Genomic DNA, 18982 nt, shown 5'->3' on the forward strand with positions numbered 1-18982 from the left:
TTTTGATTTATTACAACCATTGAATTTTGTGTTCACACTTTTAATTCACATGTGAAAATTTACGTTATGACAAATATATATATAATTTTTTCTCCCATACGGACTTTCCGTGCGGACACAATTTATGATCTTTCTCTTTAGCGATTCGATCTATTCAATGGCTGAGAACAGATTAAAAAAAAATAAATCCCACACGCATAACCCTCATCCAGTCAATCCTTACTCTCTCTTTCGGAAACCTGAATAAGCCAGCTCTGAGAAAAAAGATGCAATAAAGTTAGTCTTTATGTGTTCAAACTTCAAAGGATGAGAAGTAGGATGAATTGGTGGTGTACATGAAAAAGGTGACAAAATGAGATTTGTAGCTCACTTCTTGAACTTAACCTTGTGACCTGTTACCTATATCCAAATTTTCCTACCTTGTCTCATAGTCACATTACAACCCACTAAACCGAGTGATGAATTTGATTCGAGGTAAGCAAGTGAGTTGGCGGATGCTTTAGTTGCTTTTGTAGGTGATTTCTTTCACAAAGCTATGCCCATCCAAATTGTCTTTTATAAACATATGCATTCAATTCAATTGTGTAAGTCGTCCACTTGGCACAATAATTTCATGTTTTTGTTTGCAATTTGGATTGAGAATTTATGAACACCAAGAGGATCCATAACAAGGTTTCACTTGTGTGAATTTGTTGAATAATATTGCTTGATTGCACTTATATTTTCTTAATACAAATATTGTAAACTTTTTTAAATCATAAACTAAAACATACCATACTAAATTATATTATTATTATTTTACTTAATTTTAATAAATTATATTATTTTTATGACCAAAGAAGTGTTTGGATGCACACAAAATAATTTTAGAGTACAATTTAATTAAAAAATTGTGATTTTATCAATCTTTATTGAGTAAATAGTGAAATTAATTAATCAAACGTTACACAACTCTTTCAACAGCTTTAACACCTCCTTTTCCTTCACCAAACATCAGCTTTTAAGGGGCCAAACAGCGCCCTAGTATCAGACATGAAAGTTTACTAAACCCGCTCAGACATTTTTGTCGGTTGCGTTTTTTCTCTTTCCTCCTCTCTCTCCACCGTCATGGAGTCAAGGCTGCTGGACATTGGTTTCTCCGCCGTCACTGCAAAATCTTCGGGACCCAATTCGTGTTGGGCCCCCAAAACCACTGCCGTAAAATTCCCCCGTACTAATTTCGGACTAAATGAATATCGTCCCCTTCAAGCATCTGCCTCCTCTCCAATCAGGTGAGCAAAGAATTCTCATTGATTTCGGACTAAATGAATATCGTCCCCTTCAAGCATCTGCCTCGGCAAGATTGCTGGCCTTTTGTGGGGAAAGATCTCATCTTTATTTTTGGTTGAATGTTGGTGGAACGAATTACACAAGAGAGAGGATTTCTTATTTTGTTATGATTTATAAATGTTAAAGGGTCATATTACCCTGACTGCTTAAAAAACAGTATTGTTGTTGTTGTTGTTTTCTAGTACGGTAAAGACTTGGCCACCATGATAGATGTTTTTGTGGTTGTGCATAATCTCTGGAAATTGTGTTTACCTGGAACAACGATGTTAGTCGGTAGATCATGTTTATGGGGTATCATAATATGCTTCAATGTCAGAGCTCTAGGTTAGAAAAAAAAATTACATTATTCATGAAGCTGCATAGCATCAACGGGCAATAGAAGGCGTTGTTTGTGATGAAATGCTTCTGGAAATGGAACAGAATTTATGAGCCATTGATTAGGTTCAATGGGTTTTTTTTTCTCCATATAGGAGCAACTTGGAGAAAGGGGAACTTAGAACAATGACCTAGTAGTCAGCGGAATGGGTGTTCTACCACTAGACGAAGTGGTGAACCCCAATACAATGAATCGGTTAAAGTTTAAGTGCTTAACATATTTTACTTGAAATGTTATATTGGTATATAGGTTATGTGGTCCTTAAAATTTTAATTTAGAGAAAATAATCAACTATGGATTGAGCCATGGCCCAGACATTATTTGGACATGAATCAAGGTTCTGTGAAAAAAATACAAACCCTAGTGCCTGAAAGGCGGCCCCTCAATTGTTAGAGAATTTAGATTCAATAAGTGTTAGAGAAAGAGGATTCTACCTACTGAATGCATATGTGATGCCTGAAATTTGGATAAAAAAGGGTAGATGGTGGATATCCAGTTCTCTACACTTCTTGTTGATATTTATTTCCTCTAGTGATTTATGTCCTTTCTGGTATTGCCTTTACAAAATTTCTAGATTCCTTGAAAGATGAGGAAGGTTCAAACATTGGTGTAGTATACCTGTCCTCCCTAAACCCCTTGATGGTCGCAGGAGTTATATGCACTGTGTTTGACAAAAAACAATTGAGAATTCGGACTTTTGAGGTCACTGATTATTTATCTCTACATAGGTTCGTCATATTAATTTAATCTTGGATGGCCAGAAAACTACATATAGTTCGACTGCCTTTGTGGTACGGGATTGCTGGAAACACCTTTCACGTAGGTCCAATCAGCAGGAGCAATCTATGGCTATCCCATTCAATATAATATAATATTTTATATTATACTTGACAGTGACTCCCTGTAGCAGGGCATTCAAGAGGTGGCGACAACACAGTTCTATTGCCAATGACTTTCAAATGGACTTCCTTTTAATTCTTGAGTCTGAGAATACCAAATAGGCAAATACCATCAGCTAAGTGATGCAGAAGTCAAAGATAAAGTATAATAAATGAATTTGTTTAAAGCCATACGTGTGTCAAATGAGTAGTGCCATTGTGAAGTATACAGTTGGGCAGCTTTAGATGTCATTTTTACTTGAAGAGTTAATAAAATATTTTATTAAATTATCTTCTGCCCTGCAGATATTCAAAGAAGAAAAGGGTGGACGAAAGCGGTAGACTGAAATTAGACAGTATAAGACATTCATTAATCCGACAAGAGGATAGCATAATATTCAGCCTGTTGGAGAGGGCCAAGTATTGTTACAATGAAGATACATATGACCATGATGCATTCTCCGCAGAAGGATTCTCTGGGTCTTTGGTCGAGTACATGGTCAGGGAAACTGAAAGACTCCATGCCCGGGTAATCTCATTTATAATGGCAAAGTCAAACAAATTACAAAAATAAAAAATTACAAGCTTTCTAACCCCTTTCTTTTTGTAAATCAGCTCGGCAGATACAAGAGCCCAGATGAGCATCCATTCTTCCCAGCATTTTTACCCGAGCCAATGCTTCCACCTTTGCAGTATCCTCAGGTAATTGCCAAGACTTGCATTGCTAGTTTCTGCTATATGCAGAGAGAGATTCTTGCAGCATAAATGTCATGGAACTCTTTCATGCATCTTAAGTTGCTTAGACAAATGTTTTTCTTTCAATATTTTAATTTGGAGAGTTGAATCATTCTGCATTTATTAAGTTCTGTGATTTTTTTTTTCTCATTAGATTAACTTAAGAATCAACTCTTTCATTTCGATCATTTAAAATTTTTGATGTTGTAAGAATATAACTCAACCTTACAAACCTTTGGATTTTGGTGGTGACTTATGTCACCTTCTAGTTGTTTGATGTTACTGCTACTATGGTCCTAGGTTTTGCATCCCTGTGCCAGTTCAATTAACATAAATGACAAGGTCTGGAACATGTATTTTAGAGATCTCCTTCCAAGGTTGGTCAGAGCAGGAGATGATGGTAACTATGGATCTACTGCTGTTTGCGATTCAATTTGCGTGCAGGTATGCTATTTACACATTTACTTTATTTGAACTGCTTCCACTCTAAGATTCCATAAATTGGACTTTTTGATGTTTTTGCTCCTCTTGAGTTTTCACTTCATACTGTAATTTCCATGTTTATTTACTGAAATTCTAATGCGTGCCTCTGTATGATGAAGATGCTACTTTGTCTGATAATTGAAAAATAATTCCTTTTTTCCTTTTGAAAAAGAAAAAGTATGCCTTTCACTACTTTTGAAAGGGATAGGCTACAATGATCACTTGGTGTAGCCCAGGTATAATCAGCAATACCTTACTGACAGATGCTCAAAAGAGTTTGCTTCCAGCTCCAGAAATGTTTACATGGTGGACTCGTTAATCACAGTTTTGGTTGAGGAATATTTCTCTGATGCTGATCCTGCATTTGAATTTTCAGAAATTTTTTATCTTTTAATTCTATAGGAATTAAGTTCAAAAAACTATCCTGATGTCGACAATTTTTTCATAGATAAATGTGTCATGTTTGGTTGCTTATGATATGAAATGAAACTAGAGTCAATTGTGAAGCACTGACACGGACACGGCAATTCTCAAAAGAACTTTTTGTTTTTTTTGCGAGTCATCGTTCTCATACATCTAGCACAGATGAAGTTTCAGCGATGTTTTCTTGGTGTACTTTAATCAAAAGAACTATTTTTTTTTTTTATTAGGGCATATCTTCCAGCAAAGGTTGTAGCTTATGTTTTAGACTGCGATAAAGATTTTTATTTAATAGTTGCTTTGAGTGTGACATCTGCTAACCTCTTTGCCATAGCAAGTATTATCTGCAGGCATGAAGTAACTGAATGTGTCGTGAATTCAAAACTAAATTTTCTGTATTTGCCCATTGCTCACTGATATTTTATTTGTGAGGGTGGATTTTTGATATGCTTCTAAACTAAAGGTCTGCATAGTACGCCTCAGCCTTTGCAAAGGGTCTGCATATGTTGCCTCTCAATTCTGTGACTTGGTTCACGAGCTTCTCTTCTGGGTGAACCAACGTGCTTGTACCTGCATGACTGCACTTTTAGTATACCTGTCATTATCTGCTAGTGACAAACATAATGTTGACTTCTGCTTCGATGGGCTTTTTTCTCTTTCCTTTTTCTTTTTCTTTTCTCTACTGTAGCGACATGTTTGTCCGCAAAATTTTGCTTTGTTTCTACTAATTGGACCTATTGCAGTCACTATCCAAGAGAATCCACTATGGCAAATTTGTAGCAGAGGCTAAGTTTCGAGAATCTCCCGCTGTTTACGAGCCTGCAATTAAAGCTCAGGTTATAGTTTTTTTCACCCCTCTTTCTCAATCCCCTCTTTTTCTTTCCCCTGTTATGTCCTCTCCAACGATCACAAGGTTTCACTTTGTCATTTGTTTGCGTCGGAAATGTGGGTTTTACAGGACCGGGATCAATTGATGAGGTTGGTGACATATGAAAATGTGGAAACAGACGTTAAGAACAGAGTAGAGATGAAAGCGAAACTGTTTGGCCAGGACATAACGATCAACAAAGAGGAAGATGCACCTGACCCTGTATACAGAATCAAGCCGAGCATAGTTGCCGATCTATATGGGGTTTGGATCATGCCTCTTACTAAGGATGTTCAAGTTGAATACTTATTGAGAAGGCTTGATTGATGGAAAATGTTCTCTGCATGTCATTGGTGTTGCACAAGTAATTTTCAGGAATTTATTTACCAATAACATTACAGGCTTAAAACATGTTTGTGATAGACGTAAATATTTTCCCTCTAGCTTTACATCTCATTTTTCCATCTTCCTATGCTGACAAGCAACAACAAATGCTTGTGAATTAGATCTTCTGAAGCCTGCTGGAAGAAAGTTAGCTGGACATATTATACATGGTAAGGCATGAACGATGGTTGTCATCATCGGTTAAGGTTTCATGTCTTTGTTTTTGGTGTGTTGAGGGATGGTGGTTGTCAACTTGTCATCATCAGCTTTTGAGCTGGAAAATGCATTGCCTTTAACCCCACCATGTGAGGGTGCACCTCAATAGTCAATACAATGCGTGGATGTTAAGCATTTCTACACTTTTTTTTTTTGGATAATTGAGGAAAGCACTCACTTCAACATACCCTTCGAACAGTTGCATTAATGTAAACCTTGAGTCGTCATAACAATTTGCACTATGTTGTTGACGGGTAAGACTGGTCGAAATTCATGTGGGTAGGGGCCTGGAAGTGGGACAAGTTCACGAAATAAGGATTACACAAGAAAATATCCCAAGAAAATATCCCCGTTTGTTGGTTTGAACTTGTGACCTCAGGCATCATAAACCCTAAGTCGAGAATTAACCAACTAGACTATCACAAGCAGTTCACACCCTAAATTTGAAAAGAGATTTTTATTCATTTATTTCTTTTTCTATCTTTTTTTTTAGTACAAGGAAAAGGGATGGAAGAGGCTTGAACTCGAGACCTCTATGAGATATCACATGCATGAATAGTTGTGCTAGACTTCTCAGCAACTAGGAGCCTAGTTATCTCAATTATAGAGAGGTGTATAGACAGCATCTAAAGTGCATGTGGAGTCCATCACATATACATGTACTTTAATTTTCGTCCATACATCTCATTAATTGAGATCTCAATTGTTGGAACATTTATCTTTTGTCGACATATGAATATTGTCTGAGCTACTCGTGACTCTCGTTTCTTTTTCTATCTTGATCAATACTTTAGCCATCTTTTTATTATTTTAAAAGTTGTTTGCTTTTCAAATTTTTTTTAATAGGTTGGTTTTCTCCTCTCTCTTTTTTGCCATGGTGTCTATTCTCTTCTACAGAATGTTTGCTTTCGTTGAAATAAGTCTTGAGTTTTTTATTGAAAATTTTGAATATTTTACACAACAAGTTTTAGAAAATAACTTTTGAATAATGTTTTTTCCCACCTTAATTTACTGTAGAGATAAACACAAACCAATGGTTTATCTAAGCATTGAAATACAAAAAACAATTGGGAATTCAAATTCTTCTAATCCCAACATTTAATTGGAGATAAATTGCCTTCTATCTCAAATTGAATGTTGGGATTAGTACTCGAATTCTCTAAATTCCAACAAAAATTGTATTTTATTCTTTTTTGTCAAATAAAAAAAAATGAGGAGGATTTGAACCCTAATCATCAGGGTGATAGAAACCATTTTCATTAAAGTTGTCCCAAAAAACAGTGACAAAGCGAATCGATTGAGTGGACGGTTATTATTAAACATATGTTAGTGAGGATCGACCGAATAACTGAAAAATCGACCAAACCATTAATAACAAATCGATCGGTTGGTTAAATTTATGTCAAAAATCGATCGTGGACACAATTTTTTTACTACTCTAACCAGTGACTCGGATGTAACTAAAAACTTCTTTCTTTCTTAGATTAATGTTTTAGTCCAATAATTTTTAAAAAAAATTAATTTTATTTAAAGAAAACATGATATCTTGTTAATAAGCAGGTCAGTGGTCACACCTTATACCTGAAAAACAACAAATCCGGAGAAAATCTGTGAAATTTAAAGCTACTACTTAGTCGATTTACCAAAACGCCCTTCACCGAATTTTAAATGCCACCTCTAGAAAGGTGAGCCGCCGCTATCCAGCCTATTTTCCACAGTAAAGAGCAGCATTTTGTCTTCATGCGTATGTGATATCAATACTTCTCTGGCCAGAACCAGAGGACTAGTGCGAGCGAGCGAGCGAGAGAGGGAGAGAAATGGAGAAGGCATTGACGAAAGTGGGTAGCTTGAAAGTTGGGGGTCTGTGGATCTCAAAGAAAGCCAAAGAAGAGCTCTCTAACATAAGTGGAGATATCAATGTAAGTGAAGATTTTGTTCATTTGTGATGTTTTATTCTTCTTCTTTTGTACCTGTTAGATTTACCCTTTGTGCTCTGCGTTCTTAACTTCGATTTTCTTTTTTTGGATTTTGTTACTAGGCATGATTTGTGGAATGTGGGTTTAATTGAGTTGTACTCTTATGTTCATTGTTCATGCTAATTTTGTACGGATCCATGGATTTTGCTAAATTGGAAGATCTCAATTTACCTTGTATTTTTTTTTTTCATTTTTGAAAATTGGTTGTTGAAAAGGAGAGAAATACAATGAAGGAATTGATAACACCCAATCTGTTAATTAGTGGGGATAAGGTCTTCTTTCGGTTGTATTGCAGCAGATCTAATTGAGTTTTTTCCTGTATAATATGTCATTGTTCAATCAATTAACAAAGGAGCCGTTTCACATCAAATAGACAATTAGTTTCTTGATTTCTTCTCTTTCTTTTTCTCTGTTTATGTGGTTGTCGGGTTCACTGAGCAAATATTTGTATCCAGGCCTAATTTTGCTCCTTTCCTTCTCTTGCTTATTTTTGCAGAAATTTTCAAGTACTGTTGAAGACAAGGCGAAATGGATTTTCAACAAGTTGAAAGGTACATATGGCCAATGATGTTTATGTCAGCTAAATTGATTAGCAATTGTTGTAGCTCATTTCTTATCAGAGTATAACGTAATTTCCCATTTCAATGTCTTACGGACTGTTTTCCGACACCTTACTTCTTTCATATACTCCTCGGATGGAAGATAGCTAAGAACTTCCATCAATATTGTCGTATGATTCAACTGATAGTGTTTTGGGCCATCATTTGTAGTTTAAAAGGAATCAGTTTGATATATGTTGTTATGATTCTGCACATAAGTTCATGGGATTATTCGAGCCATGACATTCAATGTCCCATTGTCCCTTTGTCCTGGCATGATACATCAACCACTATGCTTAGATTTCAGACCCAATCGTTTTATCATCTAGATCTGAAAATAAAATTTCAAAATTCATTCACCCACGCAACAATCCATTACAGTTCATGAATATTAGTAATTTCTTAGCTCTCTTCGATATGTAGAATTCCCCATGATGGCTTCAATTTTACTTCTCTACTGCTTAAACAATATTGTTCGTAGTTGATGTGTGTTCTTCATTTGTTGGTCATCTTCGTATGTAAAATCCCGACAGGACAGATTCAAATTTACTTATATAAATGTGACTTCTCTTAAACTATTTTTGCTATAAGATTTTTACTTTCGTATTGCTTTAAATTATATCAGTTGAAATTAATCTATTTTTTTATTTGTATAAATTTCAACTTTTAAAGTCACATTGATGCATTATAAGATGCTTACTTACAACTTTGTTCTTTAGGAAAACCGCTGAAATCCTTGCCAGATCTGCTTCGAGAGCACAACTTGCCTCCAGGCCTCTTTCCCGAGAACATAACCTGCTATGAATTTGATGAATCCAAGGCCAAGCTAGTTGTATACTTGTCCTCTCCGTGCGAAATTAGCTTCAAGGACTCCTCAGTCATAAGGTATGCAACTCGAGTGAAAGGAATTCTTTTGAGAGGAAAACTTACAGGTATAGAAGGAATGAAGACAAAGGTCCTAGTATGGGTTAAGGTTACAAGTGTGGCAGTTGAGAGCTACAAGTCTGATAAGGTGTGGTTTACTGCTGGTGTAAAGAAGTCGAGGCCTAAAACCGCATATGAAATTCCTCAGGATGCTCTCAGGGTAGAAGAATTTTAATCATAAAAAACTGCACATTATTATCATCATTGGGTAGATGACCGAGGCTATTAGTAGGTTTTTGCTTGGGAAAGCATTCAAGTTGCATTTCTTTCGTCAAAAGTCATTGTGTCTGAGGCTTATATATGAAAGTTTTTGTGCAATGCAAATTAAGATTTAATTTTGCAGCTTGTTCTTGTACTTTCCCTGGGTCGAGCATTTTTTATTTTTCCAATAAAGGAACCGATTTTAATGAACTTGTTTTGTAATGGAGAATTTCCCAGTTCAACATGTCCACCGGACAGTTGAACGAGTTCTAAACTCGGGTAGTCAATTCAGCCCACTTCACGTTGAATATATGAACCTGATGGACCCCGTTCGCTCGACATTGAATATACGAACCTAATGGGCATGCTGGACATGAGTTTTGTGTGGGAACTGCTACTGCGTTGTTAAGTGATACATTTATGTTATGGTCAAGAACTTCAAATGCCAGTGAAGAGAATTTACATAATCTTGAGTCTTGCCTTTAAAGGACAAATTTCCTGTTTATGGACGTGGCATACATATTATGTTCGAGTATGCATTAGAAAACCTAACTGTCATCATTTCCTTCTCCGTTAGGCTAATTTGAAATTTGATGCTTGAAGAGGAACGTCCAGCATGGGAGAAGTGCAATACACATCTGGTTCCATGGAATTGTTAGGGTTTAGTCAAACAAAATAACAAAAACAGATGCCACTAGTCCACCATACTATCTCATGGTACAATCTCTCTTCCCGCTGAGCTTCCTTTCTCCTCGGTCCACAGAGACAAAATTAGGATTGATGCCAACAAAGACAATTCTAATAGTAAGGGCTTCTCAAGTGCAGAATCCATTTAACACTATACACACGCGCGATTGATTATCCTTGTATTGGTAATTGTGTTCACATAACATGATAATGTTTGGTTTAATTTTAATTTTTTTTTATTTTTAATAACCACATTACCAAAACTTGACATATTATAAAATTTGTAATCGCAATAATACCTGTCAAAACTTTTTCTTATGATTATGCGTAATAGAATTCCTATTACAATTCCACTACATTGAAACTAAATACATCACATGGTCAACCATTCAAATTGTAGCCATAGACATATCATTAAGGCACGATAAGTCATCCTCATCACCTGTAAATAAAAATGCTTCAAAAATTAATGAATCAGGGAACAATGGTTCCCTATGTAGAACATGATGCTTTATTATATTACACCAGTATGATAAGTTTGCTCTGTGTAATTGAATCTTGTCAATTGTTGTTCCTAACTTCCCTCGTTAATGGCCTAACTCAAAAAGTAACTGCACCCGATTCTCGGATGATCTCGTATAATGATATGACATTCTCAACTGTCAAAAGGAAAATGATGCACCATTCCAGAAGATCTGATCGTCTGTTTTGAATAACTTCATGAAATAAACGAATGTTGTGCTGCAGCAAAGAAGAAAAGTTACAATTTAGATAACTGAAGCGCAATAGGAAAGACAATACAGAATCTTTACACCATTAGCTTCTACTGCCATGATACTCTAGGAGTAACAATATTACTTGATAATCGTTCAACATTACGACCAATGATGGCCAGCGTTATTGTGGAGATAGTAAATCTTGGATACGTATCATAAGGTAATCAACCATGAGCTATAATGTTGCTTGGTGAATTGATATGAAAGTCTACGAGTTGCATCATTTTGCTTGAATAAACATATGCACTTTTAAGCGATGACAGAGCAGAAATATACCTCCACAAACTTCAGTTTGATATCCAGATTCCCAAACCGTTGGTTCACCTCAAACTCCTCACGAAGATACTCATATATTTGAGCATATTTCGCTTCCCTCCAGGCAATTTCTGATCTGGATGGAACAATGGTTGATATGGTATTAGCCTATTAGGAGATGAGATTCACATCTGTAAATCTAAAAGATGAAATCTAGATGCCATCACTCAAACCAAACAATATTAAAGGAAACAGCTTTCGAGGTTTTCCAGATAATGTTTCAGCCAAAGTGGAAATTCATTCCAATAATATCTAAGTCAACCAATGGCAATCACAAGAGGCAGCTTTAATCAAACATGATGAGCCAATCCAAAGCCTTAAGGGCAAGCTCATCCAGTATTTAGCGCATAATTGAGGCAAAGGTGGATCCAAAGACAGTTCAATTCAATTCAAAGACAGTTCAATTCAATTCAAAGAGCCTGAATCCAAAGGAGTTGGGGTCAACTACAGACCATTAAACTACTTCCTTTTATCATTCTGTTAAGATACTAATCAGCACCTAGACTTTAATCATATATGCACATACAGCATCAACATGTATATTTTTAAATGCACATTGTTGTTAGTGAAAAAGAGATTTGTTATTAAGGCCCAGTAAGAAAGTGAACCCCAACAAGAGAAGAAGAGTACTGGACTACAAGCGAACTAAAAAACACCCAAGAAAGACCGAAGAGCACGAAAAATGAATGTAAAAATGTTGACAAAAGGTGTGTGGTAACCACCCCTACGGTCTTACCATGCCCTACCAGTAGATCACAATGGCGGATAAAGTTTCAATATATCATATTTTGGAAGTTATCCAATTACCATGTTGCTAAAAATTAACCTAGTGATTTACTTAACAATTTGATCCAAGAGGGGTCTGTCGGACAAGATATAAAATTTGAAGCCGAAACTGACACTAGCAGGGAAGTCAATGAGCCCCACTCCTACATCTAGTTGCAATCTTAACACGGTCCAAGATAATAAAAATTACAGGCCCTTCATCCCATGGACATAAGTTAAAATCAACAGTTTTACACAACACAGACTGTATTAGCGTCAGTAGAACCCAATGCATCATGGGCAGTTCTGTTGTGAGACTAGGAAATTCAGTTAAAGGTTCGTTCTGCCCTTTCTTTCAGCTGGATTTCGAAGATAATCACCCCACTTCCAAGTCGAAAGACTCGTAACTAGGAAAATGAGATTCTTCCAATATTTTGGAATGTATCCTATAGAGCTGAAATTGGTTCTTGTTGCACGTGTTCTATTGATGCCCAACCAATGAAATACTGTTAAGAACCTCTTTATCAAATACCAATATCTAAAGACACCGCTGCGTATTAGTAGTATACTCATGTTCTCTATTGAGTTTGAAAATTTATTATTCTTTTGTAGTCCATGAGATTTCCATTAAAATGGAACTTTTGGGGTGCTAACTAGATATCCAGGGCTGAGAACCACATAATTCCGGTCTCAGAGAACCAGCTTCCCTCCCCAAAAGGATCCAGACACTTGCCAGGATAAATCCAGAAAGGTGGCCCCAAAAGGTTAGCTAACATAGGATGCATAATACTCTAGGAATATGCAAAGAGTCGCAACACATATCCATTGAAAGAAGTACTGAAAATAACAGGATTTCGGATTACCTCTCAAAAAGTCCAACTTTGAGGATCACATCAGCTAGATTTGAATTAGCCTTCCCAACAAGTTGAAGGAGCTTCTTCCGATCCATTGCAAACGTACCACTTTTCTCCATTGCGCGATTTATAGCAGCAAACTCTTCAACCATACCATCAACCTGAGAATGAGAGAGACCAAAAGAGGTTATTATTACAAAAAAAAATCCAAAATTCTGTCTCCATTAAATTGACCTTGCAGCATGGTATTTGCATTAAAGTGACATGAGCCATTAGAAAATTGGCATACGCAAAACAACCACACAAGAGACAAGTCGAAGGCTTAAGTTACTGTGGTGTTTGGTATTGTCGTGGTTTCTATTTTCTGTTTTCATTTTTACGATGTTAAAAAAATCGATAACCTGCTTTGTATACAGAGGAAATATAGAAAAAAACTTGCAACACATAACAAACTTGAAGTCCTATCGAAGGGATCTAAAAAGCTACAAACATTGAATTTGTTATCAAACCAGATCTTAGAGTGTTGAACCAACTATCTAAAATGTTTCCCATTAAAGTCCCGGAGCCTTGAAATACCCTTCCCTTTTTATTAATCAATGTGGTTGTAGTTCTGTTAGAAATTTTATGTATAAAGAAAATAAAACAATTTAACCAGGCAAGTTAATTAAAATAAACAGCTTTCAAATAACAATAAAAACATAATCAGTTTTTGGTTTTGGTACCTAAGGCTAAAAGGCCCTAAAAAACATTGAATTTGTTATCAAAGGATATCTTAGAGTGTAGAACCAACTATCTAAAATGTTTCCCATTAAAGTCCCGGAGCCTTCAAATACCCTTCCCTTTTTATTAATCAATGTGGTTGTAGTTCTGTTAGAAATTTTATGCATAAAGAAAATAAAACAATTTAACCGGGCAAGTTAATTAAAATAAACAGCTTTCAAATAACAATAAAAACATAATCAGTTTTTGGTTTTGTTACCTAAAAGGCACCAAAAAACCTTAACAAGAAACTAATGTGGTTGCTATGCTGACTAATAAACAGAAAAGGTTTGGTGACCTGTCAACACAGGACTTAAGTCCACGTGTATAGTACACTCCTTCCTTTTCCTGTGAGTACATTTTCAGTCAAAAGTAGACGAGAAACAAGCTATTTGCCTCCTCTCATCTGAAAGGAGTTCCCAACATGGTAAAAGGGGTGGGGAGAAGGATCAACCAAAGAAGTATAAGGAAGTTTACATAAATAAATCCTCGAATTTCGGCAAAGATATCATTATAACCTGTGAGACAAAGTAGTCCAAAGCAATGCTTTGGCCAAGCACACTTCCAATGATGCGTATACCGTCAATATCCAAAGCTCTGAGAACTATGTAGTCTGGGCCCCCTTGCATGTCCTCAACCAGCAACGGTTTCTCTTTTATTGCATAATCTAATTCACAAAAAAAAATTAGAAGCAAAGAATATTGATAGGAATGCAACAATTTCTGCAATGCGCTCTGAAAAGGTACGTAACAAAAAAGCTGACAGACATGGAACCTTACATAATCATATTCAGTCTGAGTGTATATTGATATACAAAACACGTAATAATTTTAAATGGCATACAAAAGGAAGAAGAGGACATTCCGTTTTCACTTCTTGTGGCTTCATGCACTACGCAATAAATTGCGGCTAGTCAAAAGCATGAAACCACAAGAGAACATGCCAAGACCAGCTTAACAAAGTCATTGAAAGGTTCAAATAAACAAACATCGGCTTAAGGAAACATTAGGATTCCTAAACCTCACTAACCTAGACAAATATAAAAAAGGTAAACAACTTTTGTGCACAAGGCTCCCCGCCCATCGGGGTCGGGGACAAGCAAAATATACATAGGCCATACCCCCGCATAATAACTAGGAAAGACTATTTTCAGGAATTGAACTTGTAAGTTGTAACCTCTAGGTTGTACCCCTGCAACTCTACCACTGGGCCACATGCTCGCTTGTTGACCTAGACAAATATGACTTAAGAAAAGGACCTAACTAAAAGGGAAACGTTCTCCACAAAGGATTCCTTAACTCTTAAGAAGAACAAATAAAAAAGAAAAACAAAATTAATGGCTTCCTGCATCAACTATATTTTTTTTAGCCACTTCATTGTATTCGGCTAGCACCCACTTGGTGCCCTTTGTCAATAAATTCTTCTTCGCATTCAAAAATACACCATCCATCCCAGTCTCGTCATCAACTATACTACTAAATTGCTGCATGGCAAATAAATCAGGATATCCCTACAATATTTGAGTTTCATTATCTTAAGTGACCATATCTGAAAGATACATGAAAAAACATAACAACAAAACTTTTCCTTAAAGACATGTAACTACGTGGTATCTAATCCCGTCCAATGGGGAAAGTGACAGCGTTCCATAATGTACATCACTGCTCAGAAACAGCGTTCGATCATGTACATCACTGCTCAGAAACAAAGTGGGAGAAAAGCATAACTAGAACACCATCTAGGTAACCTTTAACATGCGTACACTTCATTTTTCTCTTGGCATATTGACACAACACCTAGTGCGATCAAATCCAATGCTACCTTCAACACTGTTATTTTACATACTTGCACTTAGAGTATACATCTCAAAAACTTACCCAAAAAAAGTATACATATCAAAACACAGAACAGAAGAGATCGGTTCCATAACAAGCTCACCGATACTCATCTCACATATTTTAAGGTATGATGTATAAATAAATCAATGTTAAATACATATAATAAACTAAATTTTACAGGCTGGACATAATTAAGAGGAGCAAAAGGCAGTTGATGGAATACAAGATTTTTCAAATGAAGTTTACCATCTTTCCTCATCTCTGGAAGCAACCCAAAAGCATGTCTTCTGACCATGTCCAGATAAGATTCAACTTCATCATCATCAATATTAAACAGAACAGCAGACCCATATTGAAATACGACCATGTACTGATGGTTGCTCACGTATTCTTTGACTCCAAGAGCCTGAAACCAAAGCACAAAGGTTATTTTCAAGGAAATGGAAAAACTAGCAAGCAGAAAAATTGTATTAACTAAACTTTGAAAGACTTCCTCATCAGAATTTTGATACAAAACCAACTAAAATCCCTTGCATGCAGCATCACAAGCCTATATCTTGTCCATAGACCAACCAACTTGACAAAGATTTCAGTCAAAATGCATGGGGCTGAAGTGCTGAACCAAAGATAAAGCATTGGTTTATTTAAGTAGTTCTCAACAGCAAAGGACAGTCATTAAAACAGGTACGAAAATTTCAGAGTATGGTCGAATATCCGGATAGAAATTTTTCCTTCTGAATCTCTAATAAACCTTAAAATTGGATAACAAAACGAAACCACAAATTCAGGGTCAAAAAACTATTCCTAAGAGGCTAAGAAACATGCAGGATCAGTTTTAAAAAATCTTAAGACAAAGTATCTTAAACTGCTTAATTTGAGACTAAGAATGTGATGAGAATAGTGGGAGTGAGAAAGATAATTAAGAATACTTATTTAAGTTTAGTCAACTCCCTATAGTTTGTTTAGGAATCCTTATTTAAGTAAACTAATTGGAGTGTGTTTCTTAGTTTAGTTCAGGGTTGATGTCTTTATATATAAGTTTATGTAGTTGTTTTAATATGGATTGGAGAATTCAAAGAATAGTTGGAGGCTTTGCCTAGGGTTTATCCCCACTGTAATCGGCTCTCAAATCACTCTTTGCTTTGATTTGCTTGGGCTATGATAGAACTATTCTATGTGTTCTATACTAGATTTATTCCACTCTTTGGGGTATTCTTGCTCGAATAGGCTTGAGCTAGAGACCTAGAGTAGATCCATTCTGCGCTTTTTACACTAGCAATTGTATTAGGGTTCAATTCCGTGAATTCTATCAATTAAAACTATATTTTATTTTGTTCGTTGGTACTTCAATTGGATTTAATTTTTTTGTTGTGGGATTCTTAACCAGATCCTCAACACAATGGTTTTCAAAACTTCTTTGTGAGAGTAATATTCCTCATAGGTGACCAATAAGGAATTCTTTGTGAAAGGAAGGGTAAGGGGAGGCTTCTTAGGCCAACTGGCCGGTTTCTGACAGAAGATTGCTATAGTCAAGTTCATTCTCTCTTGCAGTACAAGAATCTCAAAGTAACCACTTACTGTAGTGAGGTTTAACTTGAATAAAGCAGAATGATAATCAGAAAGATTAAAAAACATTTCCAACCTTCCATAATTTGGTTGAAGTTTGGAAAAAGGAATGTGATAATGATATATAATGCACAAATGCTATCAACCTTGGCAATGTTTGGTTCCCATAAATGAGAATGCATGACCGGAAACAAAGACTGTAAAACTGAAAATAAATAAATAAATAATAATAATAATAGGAACTTCAACTAATTAAAAGAATGATATTGCTTCTTGATCATCTTACAGAGATTCCTGAAGAAATATTGTAATATCTCAGTGCAACATAATTTGCTGAGCGGGAGGTAGGAGGAACAACATTGGCTAGATTCTCAGCTTGCATACTCTTCAAATTGATACTGCAAAAATTATATATCTGAGCAAACCAAATCAGCAAGAACAATAGCAAGATCGTGTAGCCAGTTGAAAGTAACAGAGAAAGATCTAAAGCAAAGCCAAGATGAGAAAATATCATATAAAGGGAAATTGAAGATCTTAAATCAAGCTACAATAACTACTTGTATCATAGTTCTGTCTTTTCCATTTTTTACTGACTTATATTGTCAGGTTGGTACCCCTTGGTGCCCAGCAATAAAAAAAAAATTCATTCAAAAATAATAAAGGATTTCCGTTAGCTGAAAGATCAGCCCAACCACCCAGATCTCATCATTCATGCAGACTCTAAATAAGTTAAGAATATTAAAATAACGGTGTTTATGCAACAGTAAAGTTTTAACAACAAATTCACTAAGAACTGAAGCTCTAAATACATATATCTATGCACTTGCACTGGGCAGTTTACCATTTAACATTATACATGACACCAAGACCCAAAGTTTATATCTTTCAAAGGAAAAAATGCACCCAAAAACTATGGAGCTATTACAAGTAAGAATTTTGAATCAAATCAACCTATTAAGGCTCACAATATAAATGCACACCAAAAAGAGAAATGGAAGTAAGCTCAAAATGGTGGTATGCTGATATTAGAGGGAGAAAGAGAAGCAAGCAAGAACAAAAGAATTCAAATTTTAAATAACAGCGGCTCAAACTATATAGTAGACAAGTACTACAATAATGCAAAAGCGATGGTACAGTCACACCCTAGAAAATGTAATTAAGCTTCATAATAAAGACTTTCAAAACCATATTAAATAGTATCCACGAATTACAACAGCTATTCAATTAGCCATACGAATTAATGAAGATAGATTTCCAGTATCAAAACTACAATGTGAGTGGAAAAAAAAAAATCTTTAGTAATTGACAATCCGGGTTCAATTTTGGACCTTCAACGCAATAAATAAAATCTCCATAAGTAGCTTAAATTGCAGACAAATTTGTCTCTAAAAAATAAATTAAATGAAAAAACCACGCAAACACAACGCTTCAGGTATTGTAGAAAAGTGTTGTCTGAGAAGCCAACCTCGTAGAAAGAAAGTAAGCCTTGACGGGGATCTTCCCTGTCTCCTCTTCTTGTTTGGGCACCCGACACAACCCATAGTTGTCAAGATAGAAATCATTAGACCCATAATCAGGATCGCTGTTATAAACCGGTACACGATTTGGGACAGCAGAAAACGATCTGAAAATGAAAATACGATGGAGAGTAGGTGAGATATGGAGGGGTTGGGGCAAGCAAACAGAGGGAGATCCATTGGAAGCTGTCGTTGTGAAGATTGTGCGATTGAAGAGGATAGCAGCAGCACGCCATCTACCCATTCAATGAAGATAAAGAGGTAATCGGGAAGTGTTGAACCCTTGTGTGTTTCAGGGCTCACTTGTATTGCTTTGGGTTTCTTCGTCCTATAGAATTGGGGATTTGCCCGCCTCTCTTCCACTCCCCACGTCTGTGGAGATGAATTTGTCCGCCACGTTGAAATGCAGCATGCCCAATAAAGCTTTATGCTCGCGCAGCAGTTCGGTTTGGGTTTGACCGCCGTTCAACCACTTCTTTCAAGTCAAACAAAATTTACGCTTGGTAAGTTGAGGGC

The 18982-nt window shown here is 36.0% G+C and overlaps 3 protein-coding genes across 3 annotated transcripts; 2 read left to right on the plus strand and 1 right to left on the minus strand.

Moving 5' to 3' along the window:
• The first annotated feature begins 1032 nt into the window (after nucleotides 1-1032).
• Nucleotides 1033-5551, plus strand: LOC120001679 (chorismate mutase 3, chloroplastic-like). The gene is made up of 6 exons (XM_038850099.1): nucleotides 1033-1271; nucleotides 2890-3112; nucleotides 3199-3285; nucleotides 3619-3762; nucleotides 4965-5057; nucleotides 5180-5551. Exons 1-6 carry the CDS (start codon nucleotides 1108-1110, stop codon nucleotides 5414-5416), a joined length of 948 nt encoding a protein of 315 aa, XP_038706027.1. The 5' UTR covers nucleotides 1033-1107; the 3' UTR covers nucleotides 5417-5551.
• Nucleotides 5552-7414: 1863 nt separating this feature from the next.
• On the plus strand, nucleotides 7415-9599 carry LOC120001657 (uncharacterized protein At5g01610). The gene is made up of 3 exons (XM_038850075.1): nucleotides 7415-7608; nucleotides 8162-8216; nucleotides 8984-9599. The coding sequence occupies exons 1-3, from the start codon at nucleotides 7507-7509 to the stop codon at nucleotides 9361-9363; spliced, it is 537 nt and encodes a 178-aa protein (XP_038706003.1). The 5' UTR covers nucleotides 7415-7506; the 3' UTR covers nucleotides 9364-9599.
• Nucleotides 9600-10372: 773 nt separating this feature from the next.
• On the minus strand, nucleotides 10373-18982 carry LOC120001580 (sporulation protein RMD1). The gene is made up of 7 exons (XM_038849959.1): nucleotides 18415-18982; nucleotides 17236-17347; nucleotides 15630-15789; nucleotides 14064-14212; nucleotides 12796-12947; nucleotides 11129-11243; nucleotides 10373-10817 (listed from the first exon to the last, which is right to left on the minus strand). The coding sequence occupies exons 1-7, from the start codon at nucleotides 18708-18710 to the stop codon at nucleotides 10677-10679; spliced, it is 1125 nt and encodes a 374-aa protein (XP_038705887.1). The 5' UTR covers nucleotides 18711-18982; the 3' UTR covers nucleotides 10373-10676.

Source organism: Tripterygium wilfordii, chromosome 7 (assembly GCF_013401445.1).
Source record: "Tripterygium wilfordii isolate XIE 37 chromosome 7, ASM1340144v1, whole genome shotgun sequence".
Lineage (NCBI taxonomy): Eukaryota > Viridiplantae > Streptophyta > Magnoliopsida > Celastrales > Celastraceae > Tripterygium > Tripterygium wilfordii.

What these genes read in the sequence shown, in the direction of transcription:
- LOC120001679 (XM_038850099.1), top strand. Translation starts at nt 1,108, where the DNA reads ATGGAGTCAAGGCTGCTGGACATTGGTTTCTCCGCCGTCACTGCAAAA. An exon ending in TCTGCCTCCTCTCCAATCAG is followed by an intron (nt 1,272 to 2,889) that starts GTGAGCAAAGAA and finishes TCTGCCCTGCAG; the next exon opens with ATATTCAAAGAAGAAAAGGG. An exon ending in CACCTTTGCAGTATCCTCAG is followed by an intron (nt 3,286 to 3,618) that starts GTAATTGCCAAG and finishes CTATGGTCCTAG; the next exon opens with GTTTTGCATCCCTGTGCCAG.
- LOC120001657 (XM_038850075.1), top strand. Translation starts at nt 7,507, where the DNA reads ATGGAGAAGGCATTGACGAAAGTGGGTAGCTTGAAAGTTGGGGGTCTG. An exon ending in ACATAAGTGGAGATATCAAT is followed by an intron (nt 7,609 to 8,161) that starts GTAAGTGAAGAT and finishes TTATTTTTGCAG; the next exon opens with AAATTTTCAAGTACTGTTGA. An exon ending in GATTTTCAACAAGTTGAAAG is followed by an intron (nt 8,217 to 8,983) that starts GTACATATGGCC and finishes TTTGTTCTTTAG; the next exon opens with GAAAACCGCTGAAATCCTTG.
- LOC120001580 (XM_038849959.1), bottom strand. Translation starts at nt 18,710, where the DNA reads ATGGGTAGATGGCGTGCTGCTGCTATCCTCTTCAATCGCACAATCTTC. An exon ending in ATATTTCTTCAGGAATCTCT is followed by an intron (nt 15,790 to 17,235) that starts GTAAGATGATCA and finishes CTTTGGTTTCAG; the next exon opens with GCTCTTGGAGTCAAAGAATA. An exon ending in TGGACTACTTTGTCTCACAG is followed by an intron (nt 12,948 to 14,063) that starts GTTATAATGATA and finishes TCTCATTCTCAG; the next exon opens with GTTGATGGTATGGTTGAAGA.